We start from the raw sequence: 27,768 nt of genomic DNA on the forward strand, positions 1-27,768 counted from the left end.
AAATAGATGTGTCAGCAAACTCTGGGCAGTTTTAGTCCAACTGGCAGCACCCACAGACTCTGCAGTTGCAGGATGGTGCTGATTACATTTCTGAACAAGGTTCAGCAGGAGATGAAATCGTTCTTGTGGTATTTAGGGCAGGAGACAGCAGGTCTGGATGGTTGGCTTCCATATAGTTAACAAATGGGACTTGATGTATATGGCCAGAGAGAGCGGTGGCCCGTTCAACATGCCAGGGCATGTCTCTGCTCCTGATGAAGAGCTGTCCTGGTGTCACAGGGAGAGCAAGTCTGCTCCTGACGTGATACAAATGGTCACTTTGACATTTTCGATCAAACGTGTTGACAGACCTCGTGTCGTGATGCTGAAGAAGTAAAAATATATGGGGCTTTTTAAAAAAAAAAAGGGCAAAACAAACCTGGCGTGATTAAATGTATCCAATTTACCAGATGGATTTCTGCTCTGCTGTGCAGGATGCTCTGTTCCAGGAGTTTCTCTGCATTTCATATTCTGCTTATGTAGGAATGCGAGACCTCTCCATTTAATGAGTTTGATTTGTACCAAAAGATAGTCTGCATCGTTCCTGCTGGAATAGATCTCTGGAAGGGACCAGGGGATGAATTTCTGCATAAATCTCGTGAGCACGGAGCAGTGGCTGCCCATAACTGGAGCCATCTGCCTTGTCCTGCCTTGACAGCCCTCACAGAGGGGAGGTGTACTTTTAGCAAAGAGTCAGCAAGATAGAAACATCCATCTTCCTTTATTGCTTATGCTCTATGGGTTATGATGCAAAAGGCAAACGAACCAGGGGTGCTGGGGCAGCCGGATGGGATCCTTTCACCTGGCTGGCAGCATGGGCTGCACTGCTGGAAGCTGAAATCCCTTAATATCTGTCTGCACTGCAAATAGCTCTAACAGGTATGTAAAGTCTGGCTGTTTACACTTTAAAAGGTGAGGGATGCCTCCAGCTGTGTCAGGCTGTATCAGCACCACGGAGAGGCCACAGAAGATTGGGGATATTTTCCCATTAGAGCTTTTTCAAATATATAAGTTTTATAATCTTTTTACTTCGTCGTTTTCTACCCAGTGGGGGAGAGATGATCCTTGTGCATAACTGTGCCTGTTGCAGCTGTGCTGGGAGGGGACGTGCAGAGACACAGGCTGGGGTTTGGTGGGGACAGCCTGTGCCTTTATCACCACCCTGCAGTGGCTTTTGATGTGTAAAATCACAGGCACTGCCTTTAGTTTCCACATCCCATGTTTGTGTGATCAGGACTGCAGAGACTGAAGAGACACTGCTGTAATTAAGGTCAGGGTTGGATCCAAGGTGCTGCACATGGTTGGGGTCAGGCAGGTGCCCATCATGCTGGGAAAGGCTCCTCCCTGCACAACGGATTTGGGGCACTGCTGCCCCCCACCCATCCAAGGCCATGTGAAAAATAACACAGAGTTTGGAGGTCTGCAGGCTGGTGAGAAGAAGCCAGTGGCAGCAGGGTGACCCTGTGGCCATGGGCACGTGGCACTGAGGCAGCTGGCAGGAACTGCAGGGTTGGTGCCCCAGGGATGCTGGTGCCCGTGGGGGACCAGCCTCCCAAAGGGGTTGTTTGAAGCTCTGTGGGGGCACATCAGGACAGTCTGTCCTTCAGTGCCTGCCTACCCAGCCCCCTGTCCTTTCAGATAGACATGAGTCACAACAACACTCTGTACCAGTGTTCTTCAAGGGAACATTCAAAGCCATGGAAATATTATTTATTGTCTGCAGCCTGTGCATAATGTGTCACCTCTGACCGAGTGGCTGCTGTGGCCAGTGCCATCAGTCACAACAGGCATCTCTGAGGCTTCTTGCTGCTAGCAATCAGAGCTGGGAAGGAGGACTCCTAATTAGGAATGTTGTTGCTCACAGATGATGCTCAGCTCAGCCTGCTCCCCCCCACCAAGCCTCAGTTTGGGGGGACACTGTGCAGGATGAGGGCTTCCCTGAAGCCCCAGGCTTCAACACCCCCCTTACATGACCCTGGAGATGATCCTGAGCACCTAAAATGCCTGTGCTTAAAGAAGTGCCCTAACTGCAGGCTGCTGGGTCACTGTGTAGCCCATGGCTTCCCTCTTCCTCCAGTAAATGGTGCCAAGCTGCCCTGAGCACAGCTGGTTTTTGCTGTTTGCCCAGCCATGGGGGTCTGGTACATACATGGGTGGTGCTGTGTAATTCAGCATGGCTTGTAATACCTAAATAGCAGAGTGTAAAGACAGGCAGATTTATTACTCCTTAAATTAGCATTTGGGGTGAGGGAAGTGCTGGTAAAAGCCAGCTCTGTGTTGTGTGGTTCAGCTTGTTTGCCAAAGTCAGGCACTGTATATTCGAGTCTCTCTGGGGAGGAGTGTAATCTGTGGGTTTGTTTGCTCTCTGTTTCTGTTCTGGTTGTTTTCTGCAAAGCTGCTTTGGTCCTGGGTCATGATTAACACCGGTTCTCACTGAGAGCAGAGTCATCTGGTAGCCACAGGAAAATGCCCCGGACTAGTCATAGCAGGTTAAATTATTCATTTTGGTTAGTTTGTTTTAATAATTAAAGATACTTTTTGTCATGTTTTGCAAATTGTCCAGCACCCTGTGGTGATGCAGGGCTCTTTTTTCCATCTGCCACTGTTCCATGGGTGATTTCTTCCAGCCCATCCAGCCTGTGGGGTGCTCCTGAAGGACTTCCTGGGATTTGTACCTGAGGGCTGGTCGCCTGAAAACTGTGATATTATTGCTTCCTTTGGTTTAATAGCCCTGCTCATGAACAGAAGGCTCCTTTTTTTTCTGTTCACCAGTTGCCCAGAGCATCAATAACTGTTCAAGACACTTGTAGAGCTAATAGAAAGAGCCTGTCAACAAGAAAAGCTCATTGTAATACCACTGCTTTAAAGAGACTGGGAGAAGCAGCAAAGCCAACCAGGTATTAAATGTGTTGTTCCTGTAGTCACATAGATCTAGGGACAGGAGACATAAGTAGGGCTTAATTCTCTCCCAAATGGATGTTCTATTTCACACCCCAGCACAGCTTCTGATTTATGGATTTCTTAACATCACAATATTTTCATTGCTAGGAACTAAGTGGGAAGATGCAGCTAAGTCCTGATCTAAAAGCTGCTGAGGCACATTTTCAGGGACTGCAGCTGCTGTTAGTGGCCCTTGGACCAGTCCTGGCACAGAGCATGGTGATAACAGCATTTGAATTCCCACTTTGCAGAGGACTGGAGAATTTCTGCCATCTCTTGAAAGGGATATGGGGCCACGCTGCAAGCATATTTAAACAGGCAGCCTGTGTCCTGAGGTTATCTTGGAAACCAAGCCTGGTTAGTTGGAGCATGATGCTCTGAGGGGGAGGAAGGAAGCCACTCATCTGAGAGCTCATGAGTGGAAGAGAGATGTGCAGCTGAGCTGGTTCATCAGGGTGAAATGTTGTTGGCTGCTGTAATTGAGGAATCAGTGAAGCCATGCTGGAGGTTCAACTCTGAAGCCAGAGATGGAGGCTGAGAGAACAAAGACATGAATGGGCCAGTCGAGTCTGGGGTCCATCCTGGAGAAGACATGTCCTAACAAAGGAGCTGGCAAATGGAGTTAGCAAGGATTTGTTTTGATGTATGGCAGTCTGTTCAGTTCACTGCCAGATGTGGTTTGTTTGATGATTGAAAGTGAAGGAGTAGGACCAGGAGAGAATATACCTTACAGATTAGCACCACTGTGCTCTCAGTGTGTCACTGACACTCCCCATGTACCGTGAGCAACGTGCTGTTCGGGTCTGATGAGCTGGACAGGCTCATTAAACAAAACCAGGACCTCTCATGTCCCCCCCTTGGAGAACCTCACTGTGTATTCTCACTTTGGTAAAGAGCATTTTGTACTTTTTTGAAAAGAATTCATCATTTTCTTGCTCATCTTGGTCCCAATCCAGCTGGAAGATAGGAGTGTTTGGAAGTTCTCTGTGCAGTCTGCTTGGGTGATGTCAATAGCCCTGTGTCAGATGCTTGAGAGGCTTGGAGATTTTAATTAAAAGTCCAAACATCTGTGTGCTGACAGAGCCTCCCCGCTGCATGGAGGGCAGGCATCCTTGTCCCAGTGTTTGAGAGGGCTCAGGGAGCCTCCTGATGCTGGAATCCCCTTGGACGTGGGCCACAGCAGCTGCCCTCCCTGCTGTATGGATGGGACATGGTGGAGGAATGTGGGGAGAGGAGGGTCAAGGCACGTTCAGTTCCCTCTGTCCATCCAGCAGATGTTTCCTGAGGAGCACTGTCCAGCTGGCTCTGCTCACAGCACCCCCCAGCAGCTTTGGACTCCAACGAGCCTTGCACAGAATCCTCCAGGAAAACACAGGTAGTCCTGTGCCCAGAAAACCCTGAATTCACAAAGTCTTGGCTTTGGTTTTCCTTCATGCAGAGGGGATGTGACTTCAGGGATGAGGCAACATCTCACTGTGATTTACTGTGCTGTGCTGAGCAGGGAAACCTCTTCCCTGGCTCAGTGTGGATGGCAGCTGGGTACGTGGGGAGAGGAGTTCTGGGCTTACAAATGCTGTAAGAATTGTATCTGGTGACACTTAATTTAACCTGTCACCAGGACATGGTGCTGTCAGGTGAGAGATTCCTGCACCCACCACCAGCAGCCTCCAACTACACCTGTGTGGAAGGAGCAGAGTTGTTTTAAGAAACCATGCTAAGTGATGAGTTATATGGTTTAGAGCTATTTCTGTAGCAAAAGGATGCTGATTCAATCATTTACCTAATTTCCCATCACAGTTCAACAGACACCAGGAATTTCTTCTTTTCCCTCCTAGATAACTCGTTGATGACAAAGGATTCTTCACCACAACAGGCAGCATAGTACAAAACTAGGACTGATTTAAAAACAAAAAACTGTTCCTGTTGAGACTGCTTTTTGATGGTTATGTGGAACTTCAATTACACACTTTTTTTTTTTTTTTGCATCGTTCATTGCCTTAGAGTGGAAGTTTTCAGAACATGCTGGAAAACATCCAGCGATTGAAGGACTCCCTAAAGCCCTGGTGTATTAAATCTCCACCAAGAAAAATACACATTTATGTTGAAAATGCAGAATAAACTGTATCTTGTTTATATGTTTTGTCTCTTTTTCGTCCTCTGAAAAGAAACCTAAAGCAGCTGTAGTAAACATTGTGCTGCACTGCGCTGCTCTGCTGCCTTCTATGGGTGGGAATTGGTTCTTTGATCTTCAGTTCAAAGGGGTTGAAAAGGCTGTTTCTGTGGTCTGCAGAGAATTCCCTTCTGCTTCTGCAACATCACTTGATTAACTCTGTGTTTCTGGGAAGGCTCTGGGTATCCATCCAACCAAAGAGATGCTTACACCTTGTGTAACATCCACTGCAGAGTGGATGAAGTTTGCCTTCAGATCACCACAGCCTCTTTGCACCCACCTTGCCCGTGAGGACATCCTCCCCCAGCACCCAGGAGAGTGGTAACGTGAGCAGAGTCGTGCAAACAAGCATTTGAGGCAACATGCAAGACCTGACCATGTCTGACAGGATGTGCCAAGTTGGCATCCAGTTGCTGGCTGGGAAGAGCTGTGCTGGAGCAGAGGTGCTCTCTCCACTGGATCTTTAATGACCTGGATATCCCAGATCCAGCGTCATCCCATGGTCTGATCTGTCCCTTGCCAGGTGACCTGCTGTCTTCAGAACTTGTAGGTGGCAGCCTTTTCCAAAGCCACTGCTGTTAACCTAATGGAACACTTAGCAAGGAGTAGGGAGAGGAAATCATTAGCTGCATTAACTTCCACCCTGGGTTCCGTGCACGGCGCTCGCTCCAATTAAAGAGCTGTTTGCATTCAAGCAACTCCTCTGGCCTGAGCCAACGAAACCGGTTCAGCGGCGGCATCACCCAAAATCCTGGTTGTAATCCAGACTGCAGGTGTTTTTTCTCCTAATGAATTAATCAGCTGATTGCGTGCGTGCGATAGCTCGTTAGAGGGGTGCGTGGCAAGCTTTGGAAGGGAGGTGCTGGCTCCGTGGGGCCCGGGGGCTGATCCGTGGCAGAGTGTGCTCCTCCGAGGATTGCGGCACCATATGGGTTGCTCTAATTAACGGGTGTAGTTCCTGGGGTCTTTTGATCTCAGGAAAATGACTGTAAAAATTGTAATACTGTAAACCTTCGATAACTTGGAAGAAAAACCCTCAAACAGCCCAAAGCAATTTCCTTTAATCTGGCATGTGGTGTTGGTGATTTTTCTTTTTTTATTTATTTTTTTTTTTAGATTTCTTTTTTATTTTTATTATTATTTTAAAAGCTTCCACCCTATTTAATGGTAGCTGTAGAGATAAAGCGAAGTGTAATTTAGAAATTAGTTCCGGATGTTTGAGTTGTAGCTTTATTTTAGTAATCTGGGTCATTAATTTTGTTGAATAGCATGTTTGGATTTTCTTCCCCTGCGTGTGTGAAGCGCGGCTGAGCCCAGGGTGTAACGGGACTTCCAGCAGGAAAGGGAGCTTTCAAAGTTGTCTTGCCCCTCGGTGACCCCACCAAAACAAAGCCTGTTTTTCCATAGTCATCTGGCATGGAAGGCAAGGAGATGAGCCGTGGAGATGAGTGCTGGGGTGGTTTGTGCTCCTGCAGCCAGGGATGTGGGGAGAGGAGGGACCAGGGTGTTCCTGCTGGAAAACCTAGGGCCAGGTTCAGGTCAGGGTGAGGGTTCAACCTCTCAACCGTGACAAGACCCTTTTTAAATGAATGAAACCTACTTGTTGCTTGACTAATGAGGAAAAGGTGCACTTTGGTAAAGCTTTTCAAGGAGTATTAATGAAAGGGATCCTTTGAGTGGAAGAAAACCTGCTTCTGCCAAAGCCTTGGACTGCCCTAAAAATTTGGAAATTGGGACATACCAACGTGCTCTCAGTGCATGTTGCACATCCAAAGGGTCTCTGGAGGTGTGTTAGTCACTGGCTGCAAAGAGGTGTCTGGAGCAGCACCGGTGGCCGTGGCACAGACCAGGGAGAGCTGCCCATGGGTGTCACCACTGAGAGCCCCAGGGAGAGCACTGTGGGTGTCCCTTGCACCCCTGCCAACAGCAGCTGGAATTTAAACCCAATTTCTTCCTTTGGCAAGGACGGGATGGGGTGGAGCCAGCCTGGGAGTCTGGCAGGCTGGTGCAAAGCTCAGTGTCCTGTCTCGGGTACACTGAGGGTAAAGATCTCCACCCCTGAGCAAAGGGAACGTTACAGCCTCTGCAGCATTAAGGCTGTTTTCCCCCCCGTGTGTTTATGCAACATCAAGAGAAAAAGAAAAACAACTCGATTTAAGCTTTAGAAACATGGTCATTTTAGTGCTACAAGAGCAGGCAGAAGTGTGGAGCTGGCTTGGGTGGAATTTTTCTGCTTATCCTGTTATTGTTTATCCTGTTTATCCTCTCCTTGTTATCCTGAACTAGTTTGTGTTCTTGTAAACGCCAACCTACGACCCTTAGAAAGAAATCATCAGGAAGAAAACTTGCTGACTGAGTCTTTTCTCTGCCTGTGGCAGTCGAATAAGCCCATCAGCTTATATAATATTAATATTTGTAAAAGCAAACCTACAGAGCTCATAAATCTTCCATAAAAGAGGGACAGTATCTACGTCTATTTTAAAATGAAGCAGGTAAGTAGGTTCTGGGACAAAAGGGTATTGATACAAAGGAAGTGGAGAGATGAAAGAAATGAAATTGCCATTTTAATCTGAAAATTGTCTCTGAATAAGTAATACCAGAGGCCTCACTGCTGCTGGAACCAGTGTTTTTCTCTGGGTCATCATTTGGCCATGGAAAGCCCCAGTCTCTGGCTATTCCCTGGTATTCCATTCAGGTGGGTTAAGGAGTAAAAAAAAAAGTCTAAAACTGAAGCAGGTCTTGTTTGTTGAAGAGAGGACTGCATTACCATCTTTCTTAACTTTGTGCTCCTCCAAAGGAAAAAAATAAAACTGCAAAAAATATGCAGGTTTGGACTCTGTTAAACATTTTTGAAGGCAAGAAGCAGGCATTTCCCCATTATGTATGGGAACCCAGATGAGGAAAAGAACAATACAGTCTATTTTTAGCCAACCAAGTGGGCAGTCTGTCTCCAACCACACACACGGAGCAGCTCCGTGGAGGAACAACACTGTGTCTCCACTAACCCAGTCCCTTTTTTAAAGGAAAACTGTGCTTTGGAGCAGTTGCTTTAAGACTTTCTTAGTCTTTTATTGAGTACTGCCCATGGTGGGATGGGAAGGGCAAAATCAAACCATTTGGAGATTGTAGAGATTTATTTTTTTTTCCTGTTCCAGTTTTCTTCATCTCTTGAGTTGTGATGTCTGTGGATGGCTGGTCCCCTGAGGCTGCAGGGGATGGGGCATGGGGCAGCACCCAGGGTGTCCCCATTCCCGGTGCCACACGAGTTGAACATGTTGTGATGGCTTGTCCCCACTCCCAAGGACACAGCACAAGTCCCACCATCCACAGTGGGGCAGGGGGGACCTCCAGCCCCACGCAGGGACAGTGTTTTGATCATAAACATCCCAGCTGTGGTTTGTAGGGGCATGTGCTGCAGCTCAGAGCTCTGGCTGGCAGCTGTGTTTATCCAGCATGATGGAGAGGAGGGGCAGAGGAGTGGGTGGGTTTGGATGTCTCTGCCAGGCATGCAGTTCTTCCTTTTTGCTTTTTTTATTTCTTCTTTTTTTTTTTTTTTTTTCCTCCCTGGACCCGAGCCAATGGGAAACCTTTAATTCTGCATTGTTCAGAATACAGAACAATGGAGCTGGATCAGAAGATTCATTGTGTGGACTTGGCTTGGTCTGTCCAGCTCCCAGCCCCATCTTTGCTGACTCCAGCCCTGCAGAAGTCCACCATGTGTGCCCACTCTTGGCAGTGTCTGTGAAAAGAGTTGGCTGGATCCAGCCCAGCAGCCCCCCACGATCAGAGTAAAGCAGAGGTGGGTGTGAACTGCTCGACAGAGTTCCCAGTGGAAGGAGACAGAACCAGTAGGTGGGAGCCCAGGAAATACCATTACATCCATTTTAGAGATGAGGAGCCACAAAGAGGTGATTCCCCCAAAAACTGAGCTGGGATCCTGTGAGCCCCAGACCAATGGCATGACTCATGTAGTGCAGCCATGCTCATTCCCAGCTCCTCTTGGAGCTGGAGGATGGTCAGACATTGGCTTAATCTGAATTCTCTGACGAAGCATTTTTTTTGCTTTTTGAAATAGGGAGTTGTTGAAGCTGAATCTTCTCATGGGATTAGGTCAATTCATTTAGTGCAGCACACTTTTAAGGAAAAGTTTTTATCGTGCCAGCTCTGGCAAGAAATATGTTCACAGAATTTTAGTATTCAGCTGAAATCACTGTTTCATTTAAACATTTTAAGCTAATGAGAATTGGCAAAAAAAAGCTTGTTTTGTTGAGAAAAGGTGGAAATAAGACGGGAACGTGTTGAAGTTATCTCAGTGGAAGAAGTTTTCATATTTTTTCATTTACGGAGGTTTGTAAGTTTAGCTTTTGCATTATTAAGGACAAGAAAATATCTGAGAAGCTTGCACAAGGCACACAGATAACTAGTCTGACAATACCTGCTGGTGTGTCTCATCTCCAAGTCAGCTGCATTTTCCTCCGTGAGATTTTCTGCCACAGCAAAGGTGGAACACAAAAGTTCAATGTTATGGATCAGCTTTGCTTACAGGGAGAGAGGAAACCAGCCAGAACCCCTACACTGGACAAGAGATGAATGAGAGCAATTTCACAGAGGTTTATAAAAATTATGGAGAACCTGAGCAAGGCAGGATAAACATGATGGTCTAGATGAAAAATCACATGCAGGGAAATCGGTGCTTGCAAGGTAGATCAGGCAAAGGACCTGTGATATCTGTCTGTTCGTTCCATCTTTTCTGTAGAGAGCTCCTGATTTGCTCTGGGGGGTCCACCTGTGTTTGTGCTTTCTCTGTCCCTTTGGGTTAAGAAGGAGAGAAGGCCCACGGGGCCTTTGCTGGGTGCTCCCTGTGCCTTCCCAGCCTTTTGCTGCCGCCTCCATCTCCAGGAGGGGCTGAGGACAGCCCAGTTGTGCATATCTCTGGTGTGGCAGTGTCTCCACTGTCATTAGAGGATAAATGACACTGTCTCCATGGCCAGGGAAGAAACCAAATTAAACTCCACCATCCTCAGCGATTGATGGGCCGGCTGCCGACCTCTGTGTCACAGCCAATTTCTCACGAAGAATCAAGGGTGAATTGCATCTCTAATTTCTGTCACAAATGGTTTTTGCTATGCAAAGGGACAAACAGCAGCAGGGAGAAGAGGAGAGGGCGCTGGGCTGGCCTTCAGCCCGATGGCAAGAGGAGACTGTGATGATGCTGAGATGTTCCCAGGGAGGGGGTGGCTGATGGAGTCGCATCAAACAACAAGAAGTGGCCAGATAAGTGGCTGTTTCCTGGGCACACCATCCCCCTTAGAATAAGGCAACTGTGAAGGGGGGTGAGGAGGGAAGGGAATTGCTGGTGAGAAACCTGGCACAGCAGACTGTGCTCCCCCAACAGGGAGTCAGACCAAGCGTGGGGAGATCTGTCCTAAAGCTCTGCAAAGTGTGAATCTGTTCATCTGGGCTTGCCAGAGAGGGGCTGGGGATGCTTTGGCATTCAGGGTGGCCACTGCAGGTGACACCAAGCTATGAGACATGCAGAGTGTAGCAATAAGCAGGCACTGACTTCTGGCACTAATCTGACCACAATGCATTTGTGGCGTATTGACTGCGGTGGAAGTCTGGATCAATAGCAGTCTTCAAGAGTCTCGACAGATCAATGTTTGATACAGATAAAGAAAATAGAGGGCAGGTGTTTATGGCATTCCCTGTGTGCAGTATGATTATTCCTTGCTCATCCTTCTGCTGAGGGAGGGGAGGGAGTGAGATGGAAGGTAAGAAAGGATTTAGAAAGATAATTCACGAGACATTTAAAAAGCAGTTGGAAGGAGGAGATTTATGGCTTTTTTTTTTTTACATCAGTTTTAGGCTGAAAAGAGGAAGAGAAGAATCTTCATGAAAGTATATCGTCCTTTGAGAGACAAATTCCTATCAAAGAGTGGGTTTGGGTTTAATGAGGCGCCCATGGCAGGGGATCACTGGGACATGGCTGTGCTTGCCAAAGCTTTGGGAAAGAGGGATGTGCAGGGGTTCCACTGGTCCTCGTTGCTTTCTGGTGGTAATGAGACCCATACCTGGCTCTGAATACTTTAGGGCAACTGGCAGGGAGATGATTAAAGCAGAGAATGTGGAAATGATGGAGAAGAAGGCTCAGTTTTGTGTCAGTGCTCGGGTCTTGGACAACTGTGTGGCTCAGAAGGGCTTGGAGACTTCGTGGTTGGGTTTATTTCCAAACAAAATCCTGGCGTTGTGAAGGCTGGAGTAAAACAAGCCATCTCCATAGAATCATTTAAGTTGAAAAGGACTCTTAAGAGCCGTTTATTAGCAGAGACCACATGGTTCTGGGAAACTGGGAATAAACATGTAAACATGAAAGTATTTCCAAGCAGAACAGCGAGGACCTTCAGAGCATCTTTTCTTGTGTCTGTATTTCCTTCTTTTCCTTTTCTCATCCCCCCCTTCTCCTTGTTTCACAGGACTGGCTGACAAAATTTGGGTATCTGCCTCCTCCAGACCCTGTCACGGGGAAGCTGCAGACGCAGGAGATGCTCACCAAGGCCATCACTGCCATGCAGAGGTTCGGGGGGCTCCAGGCAACAGGGATCCTAGGTCAGTGGCTCATGATCCCTCCTCTCTTCAGTGCAAAGGGAGGCAGGGATGGCTCCTTGCAGGTCCATGGAGGAGAAGGGGTTTGGCACCGTGTCGTGGAGCAGCAGCATCCCCAGGAAAAGCTCACGCAGGTGTAACACACGGCCCAGTTTGCAGCTCTAAGAGTAATTACATGGCTCAGGTGCTCTGTTGCCTCGTGCTTTCAAGAACCTGAGGCAAGCAATTATTTCAACAGACCCACAGACCCTTGGGGTTCCCAGTGTGCTTAAAATAGCTCTTGGTGTGTTCCAAAAAAAAAAAAAAAAAAGAAAGAAAGAAAAAAAAAAAAGAAAGGTGTCCTGTTCAAAGCCTTACTTGCAGCATCAAATTGAATTGAACAAAAATCCTGATTTAAGCTTCCCAATTTGTGTATGTAGATATTTTGGGTTCTTTGCTGCTGAGGCACAGGCAGGGAAAGGAGGAAGAAGATGGTGTTGCATCATCCCAGTGCTGCTTGTTCTTGCTCAGGAGTCAGGGGGAGCCTGTGGAACTGCCAGGGCTCCCTGGGGCTCTCCTTGGATCTCATTCAGCCACAGAGGCTGTGGGTGCTCTGCAGTCACCCCCAGCCAGCCAAGAGCCCACCTCCTGCCCCAGCAGCTCCAGTGCCCATCAGGAGCAGGGCAATGAGTGGCTTCCCTGTGGCAGGCACATCTGGCTGGGAGGGAGCAGTCCAAGGCCAGGCTGGAGCAGCTCGAGTTGCCCAGCGTGGCCGGGGTCATTCCTTTCAATGTCTTCATTGAGGGAAGGAGAAAGCCAGCATTATCCCAGCCCAGGGAAGGGAGCCTCTCTGCTCTCCTCCCCTCCCTGACACACGGCTGTGACCTCCTGCCGTGGGGGCAGCTTGCTTCCTCTGCTCAGGACAGGATTAAGGAGAAGCTGCTAATTAGCAGGCAGGTCTCCATCCATCCCAACATCCTGGAGCAGCGGATGCATCCCATCACTGGGACTTGCTCTCTCCTCTCTTAATTGAGCACGTGCAATTGTTTCTGTTCCACCTCACCACAAGCTGCAGGAGACCCAGGAACAAGGATGGCCTTTTGAATGGACTTACATTTGCATTTTTGGAAGGGGGTGTTGGAAACAGGCTGGGGGGCGGCTGCCCTGGGCAGGTCATAGATGTGGGTTTGTTCATGAACACAGGGTTTAAGAGGTAAAGTCAGCAGGAAAAGGGGTGAATGAAACAATATGTCTGTGTTTTGGCTTTTGAGAATAGACACTTCAAGCTTTCATTCATTTTTAAAAATAAATAAGAAGGAATAAGAACATTCTCCAAATGAGCTCCTAGTTGAACAGAGAAGAAGTTTATTTAGATATGAATGTTTCTCCTTGTCAGAGGAATAATGGGAAATTCAGCAAGAGAGAACAAAAGAGAATAATTTAAAATATACATTCTAAAATATCTTCAAAACTGGCCACAGATGGTTTTTTACTTAAGTTTTCGAGAGCTGTTAAAGTGTAGGGCAAGAGGTGACCTGCTGCATTTTCTCCTGAAATCAGTGAAACTGCCCCCTGACCCCAACAGCAGAGCTGGTGCCTGACCCCCAGCCAGGGGCTGGCATCTCCCCTTCCCTCTGGCAGCACCAGCTCAGGGGTGCTTTGAAGAGATGGGTTCCCAGCAGGAATTGTTGCCAGTGGTGGGACACAGTGGGCTCAGTGACCTGGGGGTGTCACCACGAGTGATGCTGGGGCTGGTGCTGTGCCCCAGCGAGCTGCTGGGCATGGATTCTGCTCCTCTGCTTCATTCTTACCACTTCACTGTCCATCTCTTTGCCTCCCCTGGGATTTCTTAGCCCCCTCTTCCCATGATTTCTCGTTTTTTCCCCAACCCTAGATGAAGCCACACTGGAGCTGATGAAGACCCCTCGCTGCTCTCTGCCCGACCTCGCCACTGCAGAGACCAGGAGGAAGCGATTCATCCAGGCTGTCACCAAGTGGGGCAAAAGGAACCTGTCCTGGAGGTAGGAATTCATCTACCCCTGCTGGAAGCTTGCAGGAAAAGACCAATTCCACACATAGACCTGTGCTAAATATGGCTTTAAGATGAGTTTCAGGGTGATGGTTAAAACGTGTCCCTGCGTGCTGCCAGGACCCCACAGACTATTGATCTGAACTCTTCTCCTGACAGTCCCAGCCTTGACTTCTTGGACCCACATGGCAGTGACTGTGAATTGTGCAGTTTTGGCTGGTGGATTAGCTGGAAGCTTTTTGCTGGGTTGCAATGATTGTTAGAGCAACTCTTTTCTTGAGTTCATCAGGACTTTGTGCTTTCTCAAGCAACCACCATGGCTGGAGCTTCTTCTCTTGCCTCACCTGAGCACAAGGGTTGGGAGCATTTTCTGGGTAATGGATTTGCTTTTTTTCTCCCAGTCTTTGCCACAGGGGAGTATTTCTCCCTCCATGTCAGGGAGTGACACATGTGTGTCACTGAGCCTGTGACACATGGAAGCTCAGGTCCAACTTTCAGAAATGCTGCAGGTCAGGGTTGACAAGCAAACTGATCCCTGTCCCACCAGGATTTGTCCTTCTTGGGACTCATTTTTTCTCCCTCAAAGACCACGTGCTGTAGTGATTTTTCCTCTGAGAAAGGTCAGCACCATAGGATGCTCATAGTGTCCTGAAAACACATGTGGATGCTATGGAGAGTTCTCCCTTTTAATTATAAGCTTCTCTTTGATCCTGACATAGCCCTAGAGTGAGTTCTCTTCCCACTGCAGTAACAAATCTCATCTTGGCTGTCGCTGTTGACACGTGTTGAAAGTGTGGCATTACCAGGGATTTGGTCCTTGTTCCAGCAGATCCCTTTGAGACCTTATTTTGAGAAAAGATAAACATAATTCAGCCTCAGTAAGAAAGAGTTTTGGCTCACAGATGGATTCATGTAGTGAAGTGACCCATTATAAAAACCCAGCCCTGTCTGGGTAAGAGGAATGAACTTCATGTTTCAGAGAGGGGAAAATCCTTTGGGTGAAACAAGAAAACCTGCCCTGATGTTCTGTGAGCTGCCAGAGCCAGGTCAGGGGCATGGCCTGTGCACAGCCTGATTCCAGCAGCTCCTGACAAACCTGAGTGTCATCCCATGGCAGGGCAGGTGTGGTGGCTGGGCAGCAGGGTCAGGGCAGGGATTCTGCAGGTACCACCAGGACTCCAGCCATACTGGCACAGTATGCACAGTGTCAGGCTGCAGCAAAGCATGGAGGTGAAATGGGGTCAGGCTGTTGTGGTGGATGCAGCCCTGGGATACCCCCCACCTCCCATGCCCTTGGAAATTGTGATGCTGCAGCAAAGATTGCCATAAAAAGGGGTTTAGGTCTGAGACAATATTATATGTAAGACATAAAAAAAAAAAAATCCATCTCCTGACAAAGTAATTTCTGCTTTTTATTCTTTGGTCCTTTCCAAAATCCTGGCTTTTGTCCAAGAAAGGGCTGTATTTTATAACTGTAGGTTGTATAAGCCAGCAGAAGACTAAAGCATTACAGAAACTCCAATGTAGTATTTACATCCAGCACTTTAGATTAAACTGGCTCTTTGGAAACTGCCATGAAAATCAGCCAACTGAGACATAAAATTTTACACTCTTATCTTTTACACATTGATTGAAGATTTTGAAAGAGGAAAACAAAACTAAATTCTACCCTGCCACGGATTTAAAAGTTGAAGAAAAACCCGAACATTTGCAAGGCTGGAATAAATGGGTGAGCAAATCTATATGAAAGGAGGGTCACAGGACAGGCACCTGCACTGACGGAGAAGGCAGCATTTGGCAAAAAAGAAAACGTTATAGGCGTGCAGATTGCTCAGGTTTCTTCTTTTTACCCTTGAGTGCAGCCAGCCCGTGGGACTGGGAGGGCTCGGGGAGCTCAGGCTGCTCAGGGTACAGCCTCAGAGCATCCCAGCAGAGCGTCAGACACAGCCTGTTTTCTGCGCCTCATCCCCGCGGAAAGTCTCCAGGATATTACAGCGCGTAAATCTTCTTTTCACGGGGTTGTTTTTGTTTTTTTCCTCTATTTTCCCGGCGCTGTCCCTCCCCGGGTTGCCGAGGCGCTCAGCAGCCGGTGTGCTGTGGATGCCCTCTGCCGGCATCTGCGCCGGAGCCGCCCGCAGCCTCTTCCACCCCCCGGCGTTTGCAGCCTGGCTTTTCCTTTTGCTGATTTTGCTCTATCGCTTCTGGCTGTGCCCTGCCGAAGGGGAGTTCGCAGCCGGCACCTCCGTCTCTCCCCGCGGCGCTGGGAAGTGCAGCAGCAGGGCCGTGCCCCTTCTCTCCGCATGCTTTGAGCTCCCTGGGGCAGGGGAAGCTGTTGAAGCCAAGCCTTCTAAATTTCCTGGGTTTTTTTTCTTGCTGAAGTATCAGCCCAGTGTCGAATTGAGGTGACTTTCATCCGCCTTTAGTTAAGGATGAGTCCCTTGTGCCGCTTCCATCAGAGCTGCAGCCTTTGAAACTGTGATGCTCAGGCCATGGGGTGCCAGAGCTGCAGCAGACACTGCTGGCAGAGGAGCAGTGATGCCTGTCAGTCACTGCCCACCATCGCTGTGAGGCTCCTGAGCCCACCCAAGGGAAGATGTGTCACTGCCTGAGCCCAGAGATGGATTTACTGAGGCACAGAGGGGTGGCAGCCAGGCAGGGATGCCTGGGTAAGGGTGTGCAACCCCCAGTGCTGAGGGGAGGACCCCATCCTCCTGCTTTCATCCTTTAATCCGTGGCATCCCACCACGGGGACCTCCCAGCCCAAGCCCAGCTGGTCACAGACTGCCTTGTCCCCCATGTCTGGGCATGACAGATGCTTGAGGGGGACAGTGTCACCTCTCAGTGTGGAGCTGCTCTGGGGTTGTTATAGCATCCTCATTCCATCACAGGCAACTGGGACCCTCATAGGAAAAGCCCTGAGCAGCTGGAGCAGAGAGGAGGCAGCTGCCAGGCTGGCATCCCTTGCCAGTGCAGGGCCATGATGGCTGGGGGGTGACTGGCATTCTGTGCATGTTACAGGCCAGGAGAAAGGCTATCACTCAAAAACGTTCAGCTTTTGCAAAGTGCTGGGAGAGGCCTGATGGAGGGTGCAAACACACCCACTGCTTTCCCCTGGCAATGGGGTGTTACAGCAGTGCCAGGGTAGCACCAGATCGGGGCTGCTGTGCCATGGGTGGCTCTGGGAAGCTGGAAAAGCACCTTTGCCATGGCAGCAAGTGCCCACCCCTTCAACTGTCCCCTCTTCCCTCCCTCTCCAAAAAATATCAGAGTGGGTTTATCAGGCAGTCCTTAGCCTGCTGTGTTTGGTAGTTCTCAGCATTTATTGTATTTGTCTGTGGTTTCAGGGCTGGGAAGGTGCAGGAGTGTTTTCATTAACCAGCTATTGATTTCTCATCCATCACTCTTCCACTTTTGGAGGACAAAACCCAAAAAGGACCCCAGAAATCGAATTAAACATTGGTGTGGGTGCCCCTCAAAATAGCAAGAGGAGGCAGATCAGTCCTTTCTGGTCTCTACTTATGAACAGTTCTGGACACAGAGTCCCTTTGGGGTGGGACAAGCAAAGGAGGGATTTGCAGAGGGATGTGACCGACCCTGAGGCTCGAGGCAGTGTTGGGGGGGTGGCTGGAGGGGAATGAGCAGCCCAGTGTTTGTCACCTTCCTGCTGCTTGGCAGGGGCTGTCTGGAGCAGAGAGATTTCTCTCCAATCACATCAGGGTTTTGCCCAAAATTGGAGCTCTGTAAGGGGAGTCTCAGGAGGTATTAGCAGCCAAGGAGTGGTGCTCTCCACTGGGGACCTAAGCACCGTTTACTACAAATAATAATAATAATAATCAAGGTAGGAGGAAGGTTATTAATCTGCACGATGTTAAAAATGTGCCTCCTTTTCAGTGGAACTGGGTAATGCAACGCTGACAAAAGTCCTATCAGCATAATAGTCTTTTTCTAATCTCATTGAAAACAATTAGCAGAGCTCCAGCAATCAAATCAGATGCTGAATTGAAAAACCCTGATGGGATTCTCCTGAAAAATGATGGTGATAATGAATAAAGGATGGGGGACTTTTCACTTACACCTGCAGCATGTTAATAAAATGTGGGTCAGCTCAGAGGTGCAGGACCTTTTATAAGAAGCAAAATAGGTATTGATACTGTTTCTGCCTTAATCTAATGTTTCTGGAGTCAGGGCTTGGGATGAATATCAATAATGTTTGTCTCTTTAGACAGGGCTTTTTATCCCCCATCCTTTTACAAGAGAGGTCTGATTTATTATCCTCATTCTACAGCTGGAATAAGAAGGAAAGAAAAGCTCACATGGCTTGTGAAGGAAAGAGCAGATAGTGTCTCTGAATGTGAGTCTGTGCCCTAGGCACCGTGATCTTGGAGAAAGGTCATAATTCCTGGGCTAAACATGGTGTGTTTTACACATATAATGACTTATTCAGCAGAAATTAAAGCAGTGAAGGCTTTACCTAAATCCAGAGGAGTGTTGTCGAAGACAAAGACACCCAGTTAAAGAATATCTGGAAACCAGGTGACCTTTCTCTACTGTAGAGGATTACATCCAGCCAGAGTCTCTTCTATAAATTATAAATTGCCTGAAAATTTTATTTTCTAATCCCATGTTCATACTGTTTGTACCTCTGTGCTGCCTTCTTTACAAATGTGTTTTCTTTAAAGTCCTAGATATCTGATGTTACATGTATGTTAACTCATTTAGAGTAGTTGATAAGGTCTTTCTTTGCCCAAAGCGTTTAGAGATAGCAAAGACAAACATATAAATGACTTTGGCTGTGATGTGTTTTGCCTGATTCACCCATCCCATTCTCACCATGTCTAGGACGAGCTTCCCAAGCTCTTCAGAGAAACTGTTAGCGAGATTTCTGCTTGTTCCCATGAGTCTCTTTTTGTTCTGTCCTAGATTTAACCCTGACTAGTTTTGCCCAGGCTTGGGCTGCCTGTCTCTGAGGGCACGGGATATATGCAAATATTTGTGAAAGGAAGAGCTCCCAACCTCAGCCAGCAAGTCATTCCTACTCCCCATCTCTGATCCATGGTGTCTCCTGGCACCCAAATCACTACCTGTAGGAAGAGCTTGAGCAATGTGACATCCCATTCTGACACCTGTAATTACCTCTTGAAGTGTAGTCAGGTCATTAGTGCACACTGGTGCTGGGGAGTGGTGTGGAGCTGAGAGATGCTCTCCCAGCTGTATTATGTGGGAGGGCAAGCAAGGTGATCATAATTGTTGCTTCAGCCTTTAAAAATCTCTCAAGCCATGAATATTTCATGAACACTTTGGTTGGTGTGCTGGTGCACAAGAAATAAAGTATCTGTTATTACTGGGGCAGAGCTGGCCAGAAATTTTCCAGCAGAATTGGTTTCTGTCAATAATTACTCAGTCAACAGTACATTTGCTTGGAAAGTGTGTATATTTTTGTCAAAATTGTCAATGAAAGATTATCTAAACATATTCCTTTAGAAGCCAGCGTGCCTTGTTTCATCTTTGTCTTTTCATCTCCTCTATTAAATCAACAATATTAGGAATTCTTTTTCAAAGTTGGCTTACACAGGAAACATTGACTTTTTTCCAGCCCAGCCCAAGAGGGAGGGTGGAACTGTGCAGCTGAAGGACGGATTCCAGCACACAGGTTGTCCCACCTGGCTTCTCTCCCAGGCTGAGCTGGGGACCATGGGAGGCAGTGCTGATACAGAGAGACAGGATGAATGCAGAAGTGTTGCAAGCTCCTGCTCATCAATGCTTTTTTCTACCAAGAAGCAAGTCAAGAGCTTCTCAACTGCAGTGCTCCATCAGGTCGCCCGTCTCCTTCAGGCAATAGGCCTGAGGCATCCTGAATTTACATAAAATGCATCCTTTCCTCCTCCTCCTTGTTATGGATTGCAGTCTGTGAGATTGCTGGCAGTGCACTGGTTTCAAAGTATATTTTATAACTCCAGCAGACACGCTGGGAAATATATGGAGGCAGAAAATCCGTCCTGGATTTCTGTGTGTGTGCAATAAGAATGAGCAATGACCTGCTGGGGTTTTTTTTGCAAGAAAACTGATGGGCCTGTGTGTGAAGCAAAGGCTTCAGACATCAACAGCATTTGTATATTTGGGTTGCACGTGGACGAATAAGTGGTGAGAAAATAATTATCAATAGGTCTGAAATGGAGCTTGGGAAAAAAAAAAATGGGCAAGCTCTGGAAGGGGAGTCATGATGTTGGCATTTCCAAGGCTGGACAAGGGTTGTAGTCCTGGGGTCCTGGGCATTAACAAGAGTTTGTGCACGAAGTGTGGCTCTGGGGCTGACTGCCCCCTGGCACAGCAGGGTTGGGAGGTATCAGGATTCAGATGTTGGCTGTATTTCACACTCTGGTGGGCAAGACTGGCTTGGTATTTCTGGAAGACCCAAACTCAGTCTCTGAAATCCTCACAGCCCTGGAACCGATGTGATTCCGAGGTTTAAGGACACACCCATGAAGGGTGTTAGGGCACTTCAGGGGAGCACCAGGAGCTCCAAAGGCCTCGCTGAGGCTCTGTGATGCACCAGCCAGCTGCACAGCCAATTCCTGTGGCCCGTGGAGCTCTTTGGTGCTACTGACCTGTCCTCTTCTTTGCCCTTGTTATTTCAGAGTTCGCACCTTCCCCAAAGAATCCCACCTGGGCCACGACACGGTCCGAGCCCTGATGTACTATGCCCTGAAGGTCTGGAGCGACATCACCCCGCTGAACTTCCACGAGGTGGCAGGAAACAATGCTGACATCCAGATAGACTTCTCCAAGGCAGACCACAACGACGGCTATCCCTTCGACGGGCCTGGTGGGACGGTGGCACACGCTTTCTTCCCTGGAGACCACCACACTGCAGGAGACACTCACTTCGACGACGACGAGTATTGGACCTTCCGATCATCAGGTAGGTCAGGGTGGGAGAGCTGCAGCCAGGCACAAGGGCTCCCAGTTTCCATCTTCTGCTCTGGTGGTTAGAGTGGGTTAGCCTCCGCTACACCTTGACCCCAGGCTTCAGGATCCCACCACCTTCTTCTGATCCCCCTCTCAGCCCTGCTAGCAAAATCACCCCAGGCAGAGTTGAGGGCATTCTACATTCCTGCAAGCCTCAATGGCATCTCCGTGGTTCTCCCCATCATGCCAGCAGTTGCAGAGCTCCCCATTGCCCACCCCCAGTTCCCATCTCTCCTGGGCCTGGAAGGCTGCAGGTTGGGTGTGTGGCTGCTTGGTGCTCTTGAATGGTGACTGAATTCTCTGACTTTGATATCTTTTGGGTGGCTTCGCTGCCACACATCCCAGTTTTCTGTTTTTTAAAGTATATTGTTGTAAGGTGACCTGCTTGGAAAGGGCTCTGTGTTCTGCAGGTAAAAAGCCCCCTGTGATGTGAGCACTGGGTTTTTCCTGCCATCTCATGTACATTACCTTACATCAGGATGGTTACCAGTTACAGTTTTATTCCTTTTTATTTTTTATTTCATCTCCTCTGGTTAGAGCAGAGTTTTAATAAGCAGAGGGACTTTCAGAAGCAAGTGTTCCTTAGCAAAGCCATCTGTGGGGATCAGATCCCCAACCTTTGTGGCGCGTTTTGACAGAGTCACTAGCTGCTAATTTACTTGTCACACCACCTCCTTTGCCAGCCTCCCCGGGGGGATCTTGCTGCCTCAGCTTAATGGCTTTGTTTAGACCTAATTGTCTTCTCTGAAAGCAGCTAATACCTTCTTCCTCCCCCCCTCTCTCCTCCTGCCCCCCAGTTGACCTCCGTCCATCCCCCTGAGTGTTCACGGGCAGGAGTGTTCACCAGACATGCTGGAGGAGGTCTTGAGGTGAAGGCTAAAGGTCTGGACAGGCTGATCCTTCAGGATTACACCTGCTCCTTGGTTCACGCTACTGTGCTTTTGGTTTATTGGTCCTTATGGGGAAGGGAAAAAAGCAGCAGCTGTGCTCTGTGGACACACAGGGCAGGGGGAAGCGCTGCAGTCAGCAGCTTGCCACAGCAGATGCGCTAGTGATGGGGTCAGGATGGTGCCCCTTGTGTAGCTGGTGGTTGGGACACTCATTGTGAAACAAATCCATGCGAAGGAGTGAGCTCAGAGCCAGCATTCCTGCAGGGAGTGTCCCTCCAAGCACCGCCGGGGGATGAGGGGATGAGCCCGACGGTGAGAAAGCTGCCCTCTATTTTGAAAGTCTTGGAGCTATCTGAGCTTCATCTTTTATTTATTTTGTTCTCCCTAGTGATTCAAAAGCAACAACTTGGTAGGTGATATGAAAATATCCCCAAGGTTGTCGGTTTGGCATTAAAATGTCAGAGAGCATATGTCTTTTTCTCCCCTAGTGCTGGGGAAAACAGCACAGGTTATAAAAATCCCAGCTCTTCACAGACACTGTAAATAATAGTCATGAAGGAAAAGGCAAAATTCAGCAAAAAATATCCCCCCTCCAACACCCCAGGACTGGTGGGGAGCACTAAGGACTGTGCTGGATTAGCCATGGCTGCTTCTGAGCAACATCTCCTTTGGCTCCAACCACACTCAGGGAACGTGACACTCCCCTGAGCTCCACTGCCTGTTTATTACAGTACTTGAAATCATGATCTTTGTAAGAACCACGCTTCAAATCATTGCTGCCCTCTGGTACTGCTCTGCAGGGCATTGCTGTGCAGTGAAGGGCAGAAATTGCACAGGCACTTGGCCCAGCAGTGGTCTGGGGACTTGGTCTGGGGCTGGGCAGTGGGAGGGCACCGAGCAGGATCAGTCCCATACAGCTCCTGGGAGCATCTCCTCCTTTGCTTTGGCAGCAGTGATGTATGTTTGGAAGCAGGCATTAACCCCTGACCTGAGTGTGTGAGGCACTGGAGAGGATGGGATGGGTGTGTCTGTGGGTGTGGGTGAGGCACTAGGGCTTGGATTGCAAATAAGGAATCTTGGGGAAAAGAATATAGTGGACACAGCCCAGACAGAGGGGAAAAAGTCATCCAAGGAGGAGGTATCGGTGTCCAGCAAAGTCTCTCTGATGCCCAGTATGGTGTGTGAGGATCAAAGTGTCTGCCCAAGGGAACAGATGCCAGAGCTGCAGCCCTGCCAGCACAAAGTGTGGAACAGGAGAAGATGGGTAAATCCTCTAAAAACGAGCTGGACATGGTCACCTGCCCCTGTCAGGGCAGCAGTCACACGAGCAGGTTGGTGGCTGGTCAGCCGGGAGGGCAGATGGTTGTGACCTGGGTGCTCTCTCAGCTGTTTGTCCGGCTCTTCCTCAGGTGCCAACAGTGATCTGGGTATAAGAGGCTGGTGTGGGCTGATGTCTGGCTTGTTTTCTATTTTTGTATGATACACTTCAGTCTCCAGCTGGAGGAAAAAAACTTCACCTGCTCCAAAGCTTTTCTTTCCCGTTCATCCAACATATACCTGTACTTTTTCCCACAGCCCACTCAAATCCCCCAAATACAATTGTCATGCAGTGACTTTTATTTCAATTGGGTCTTTATCTCCAGATGCCCACGGGATGGACCTGTTTGCTGTAGCTGTCCATGAGTTTGGCCACGCCATTGGCTTGACCCACATCTCTGCCATAGAGTCTATCATGAGACCCTACTACCACGGTCCAGTGGGGGACCCTCTGAAGTATGACCTGCCTTACGAGGACAAAGTCAGAATCTGGCAACTCTATGGTAAGTTTGTGTCCCTCACCCAGCTACAGCCCGTGTCTGCTGTGGGAGGACACACTGGAATAGCTGTTTCTGGAGCGAGTGGAGCTGGTGGGGAGGATGGTGTTCCTCACGACCGCTTCTTGTCTTTCCGCACAGGAGTCAGGGAATCCGTGTCCCCCACAGCCAAGCCTGAAGTGAGCAAAACAGATGACCATCCCATCCTGCCAGAGCTGCCAGAGAACCGCTCCACTGTCCCGTAAGTCAGATTTGTTCCTTTCCTGCACAGGATGTGTGGTAGCAAAGCTCTGCTTCGTCAGCCTGATCACTCTGGCTTTGGTATTTCTCTCTGGACCTCTGGATGATTCCCTGAGTCTCAAAATTTTACTCATACTAAGGGAAATTTGTCCCCATCACCCTCAGGTAAATTCATCCTTGCTGAAATTTTAATCAAACTTCCTCAGCAGGATCCTGAATTGCCCAAGCATAACTGACCTAAATCTTTCCATGGTGAGCAACTCCCCGATGTACCTGTGGGGGTGAATATTGGAACAAGTGGAGCGATAGCCTGACTCCAACACAGGTTTGCCTTGGCAAAGGACTGCTTACACTGATGTCATCAAGCAATCAGCATATCCTCATTAAGTTCTGGATCTAGCTCATTAATAAACGTTGGAGTTACCAAATTGCTTTACTGCCAGGACAGCAGGACAGTTAAGAGAAGAAGGAACACGGAACAAAAAGACAGGAGGTGATGGTCACACACATTTTTGCCAGATACCAGGAGTGCCCCAAGAGTGGCAGAGATGGAGCAGGTCACCTTCACCTCCTGGTTCTTTTTTTTTGGGGGGATGTGCTGAATGCCATTAATTATCTTTCTCCCTGTGTAGCTTCTAACAGCACTTGTCCACAGGGCTCTCTGTGGCTGTGTTTTGACCTAGAAAGGTGAGAGCCTTTCTCCCTGCTGCTGACTCCTGACCATCATCTCACACCAGCTGCAGGAGGAGCAGAAAACTTGTTCGTGCCAACCCCCTTGGTCCTGCCCCATGTGCTGGGAGGGTGGGTGGGGTTCACCTCCACATCCGTTATTTTGTGGCCAAAGAGGGCAGTGAAGCTGGTGCTGGCAGCCTACACAACTTTTCTATCAGCAGATTAGATTTATGTTTCCCTGTCACCCACAGCAGCTTTTCCATGTGTGTTCCCAACATTCTCTCCTTGTTCCTCCATCAATCATCATTTGCTACATGGGCTTTGTAGCTCTCTGTCCTTCATATTCTCTGCCTTCCCCACCCACCTTGTTAAAGCAGCTCAGTATCTCAGCTGCCACTTGCTGGGTGCCTTTCACCAAATGTTTTTCAGAGGTATCTTTCCCTAGGTATCTCGTGGCACCATTGCTCCTCCAGGTCCCTCTGTTTTGGCTCAGCTGCTTTCTGCTTTGCAGCTCTGTCACCTCTCACTGGCGTTTTGGAGCTCAGCCTTGGAGCAGCCATGTCCTGAGCTGCTGGAGTGAGATGCTGCTTGGCTGCTATCCACGTGTCCTGCTGCCCTGGGGCAGCCACGCTGTGCCACGGGGGACTGGGAGGCCAGCTCAGCCCTCACCAGCTACACTGCCTGGTAGATGCAGAGCGTGTCCTCGCTCGACTCCCAGCCTCTGGTGCCCAGGGGTGTGTGCCACGAGCTGTCTTCAGGCTGAGGGTTGCCTGAACTCGCCTCGGAAATCCCCGGGCACGTGGCTGGGTTTGAGCATCAGGAATGTCAGGCAGGCACAGCCTGTAGTCTTCTGCCAGGGGCTCCAGAGCAGGGGTGACACAGTCTGTGGGATGGGAGGCATGGGGGGGACACAGCCCCTCCCTGTCCACCCAGGCTGTGCTCACCTGGGTGCCTTTCCACAGGCTCCGGCGGGATGTGCCCAACAGATGCAACACACACTTCGATGCCGTGGCCCAGATCAGGGGAGAGGCTTTCTTCTTCAAAGGTGAGCACTCACCAGGGCTCTGTGCCTGTGTCACCCTGTGGTGGCAGTGCTGTGACAGCACCAAAGTGCAGCCAGTGTGGGATGGGCAGTGAGGATGAGCTGCCTTGGGGTTTGCAGTCCCTGGGGCTGCAGACCCAGGGAGGCACCTCCCACACCCGGGGGCTGAGAGGGAGGAGGAGGAGAAGGGATGGGGGAGCAAAAGATGGAGCAGAAAATCAAGCATTTCTTTTATCCAAAAAGAAGAAAAAGAAGGGAAAAGCCAGTGAAACTAAAACACAATTTATTTTAAAATTATTAAAATTGATGTTGTTTAACCCAGAGCGTAATGAACCTGTGGGATCTGTGGCCAAGAGCAGTTCCGTGGCACAAGCAGGGGGCTTCTGGTGGGTGGTTAGGGAGGAGAGACCACTGGAGGCAAACCCACCTGCCCAAGTCTCCACGGTGTGCAGCTGGTGTGGTCCTCATGAGGGATGTGTGTCCTAACTCCAGACAGAGCAGGTGCGTGTCCATGTGCCAATCCTGGGATTTAACACTTCCCTCTGAAGCAGCCGGACTGGTGACAACCCAGGAATTGTACTCTCATCCATCCCACTGGACTGCCCAGGTGAAGAACTAAAAGCTGACGTCTGCACTATCAAAGTCAAAATCGAGGCTGAACCAGGGATGAGCGGAACAGCAACAACACTCCACTGGTTTTCTGAGATACTTCCAACCTTCCTTCCTTCCCTAATGCTGCTTGCTGTGAATCACTCAAAGACAGCATGTGTGCAGTTGCAAACCATCTGGTTTCGTGCCAGCAAACACTTGCTGTCAGGGTGTCCCCAGGGTGCCCGGCTGTTGACAAGGATCCCATTGGTGCCTCCTCAGCTGTACAGAGCCTGTGTAGGCTGGACTCTGTGGGGTTTCTTTCTCATCTTTCCGAGATGTAAAAATGCCCACTGGGCACTTCTTTCCATCCCTGGCCACCCCAAAGCCATCCAGCAGGGAAGCAGAAGCCCCAGGGATGAGCAGCAGCGTCCAGGCTTGTGTAACCCATGTGGGTATCACAGTGTGAGCCTTGGGTCACACACGGTAACGGGGTTCCAGAGAACTCAGTGCTGCCTGTGCTCTGCGGGGAGCACAGTACAGAGGCTGTTCCACAATGTTCTTTGTTCAGATGCCAGCTCCAAAAGGCCACAGTGAAGAAGGGAAAATCAGAGACATGGACTGGTGTCGGGATAAATGGCTGTCTGTCTTTCAGAGCGGAAAAAATGATGAAGCAGAGATAAATCCATCTTGGTGTCTATTTTGGATATATTTATTCTGGGCCGAAATGCAAATGTAAAGAGCACAGGGTCGGTGGATGCCAGCTGCACATCTGCCTGCAGAACCCAGCACCTCCTTCAGAGCCCCCATCGCTGCCCCCAAACCACCCTGGGCACCAGGGAGCGGGGATGTCACCTCTGGGGCAGGATTTTAATGACCTCTAGTGCTGAGCTCCCTCCATCGATGGACATTTTGTTCTGAGCTGGTCCAGCTGGTTCCCTGGCTGGAGAGCAGCAGGACTGGAGCTCCTCAGGGCTCCCAGGATTGTCATATTGAAGGCAATGGTGGGTTCTCCACACTTCAGGATCGCTCCTGGCTTTGATGTAGGGGCCTCACTACAGACTCCTGAAGTTTTAAACACCGTTGACCTGCCTGTGTGTCTGCACAGTGTGTGCAGCAGTCTTGCCAGAGGCATCCAAAATCTGGACAGCGTGGTGCACAGCTGGGATCAGAATTACCTGGGATTAAAGAAAGCAATTGCCTGAACCCACCATCCACATACTGGGACAGCAGGACTTGCACTTGGCTTTTATCGTGCTTAGTTTGCCAGCTCAGAGAGGGGTTTAAATGGAGCTTTTTAAACAAACACGAGGTTGGGGGGTTGTTTTTTGAATTGTTTCTGCATGCTAATGGCAGCAATTCCCCTGTGGAACTCGCTTTGGCTGATGATCATCCATGCAACAGCAGCACTTCGGGGAGCAGGCCAGGCCGTCACATTCAGAATTCCTTGCTACTTAACTGCTTTATTTCCTTCCTTTTTCCTGATAGTTTATCAAAAACCCAACCAAAGCAACAAACGGCTCAGGCTATGCCTGACTTTGGGGGTAGATTTAAGGTTTGCTTGCTGCAGCTGCTCACCTGCTGAGCCCAGGGCACTTCAACGTTCAGATACTGGTCTGCTAAGGAAGGAATTGTGTTGAGCTCTATTCCTTGCTAAAAAAAAAAGTGAAAATCTGGCTGAAAATCTAGTGCCTTGCTAATTAGAGATGCAGAGATCATCTTTATTTAATTCCATGTGTTTCAATCAATGTAAAATGGCCACCAAATTTGAATCCTTGGGTTTTTTTACATTCTTA

General features: G+C 49.0%; 1 protein-coding gene across 1 annotated transcript in view; it reads left to right on the forward strand.

The window, feature by feature from the left end:
* Nucleotides 1-27,768, forward strand: part of MMP17 (matrix metallopeptidase 17) — a 59,927-nt gene that overhangs the window by 25,719 nt on the left and 6,440 nt on the right. The window contains exons 3-8 of the mRNA XM_018076194.2: nucleotides 11,623-11,755; nucleotides 13,626-13,752; nucleotides 20,396-20,679; nucleotides 23,260-23,436; nucleotides 23,572-23,671; nucleotides 25,305-25,387. Of these exons, the coding sequence (XP_017931683.2) occupies nucleotides 11,623-11,755; nucleotides 13,626-13,752; nucleotides 20,396-20,679; nucleotides 23,260-23,436; nucleotides 23,572-23,671; nucleotides 25,305-25,387 (904 nt within the window). The remainder of the gene's footprint in view (nucleotides 1-11,622; nucleotides 11,756-13,625; nucleotides 13,753-20,395; nucleotides 20,680-23,259; nucleotides 23,437-23,571; nucleotides 23,672-25,304; nucleotides 25,388-27,768) is intronic.

This window comes from Manacus vitellinus, unplaced genomic scaffold (genome assembly GCF_001715985.3).
Source record: "Manacus vitellinus isolate BGI_N305 unplaced genomic scaffold, ASM171598v3 scaffold_31_pilon, whole genome shotgun sequence".
In the NCBI taxonomy this organism is placed as follows: domain Eukaryota; kingdom Metazoa; phylum Chordata; class Aves; order Passeriformes; family Pipridae; genus Manacus; species Manacus vitellinus.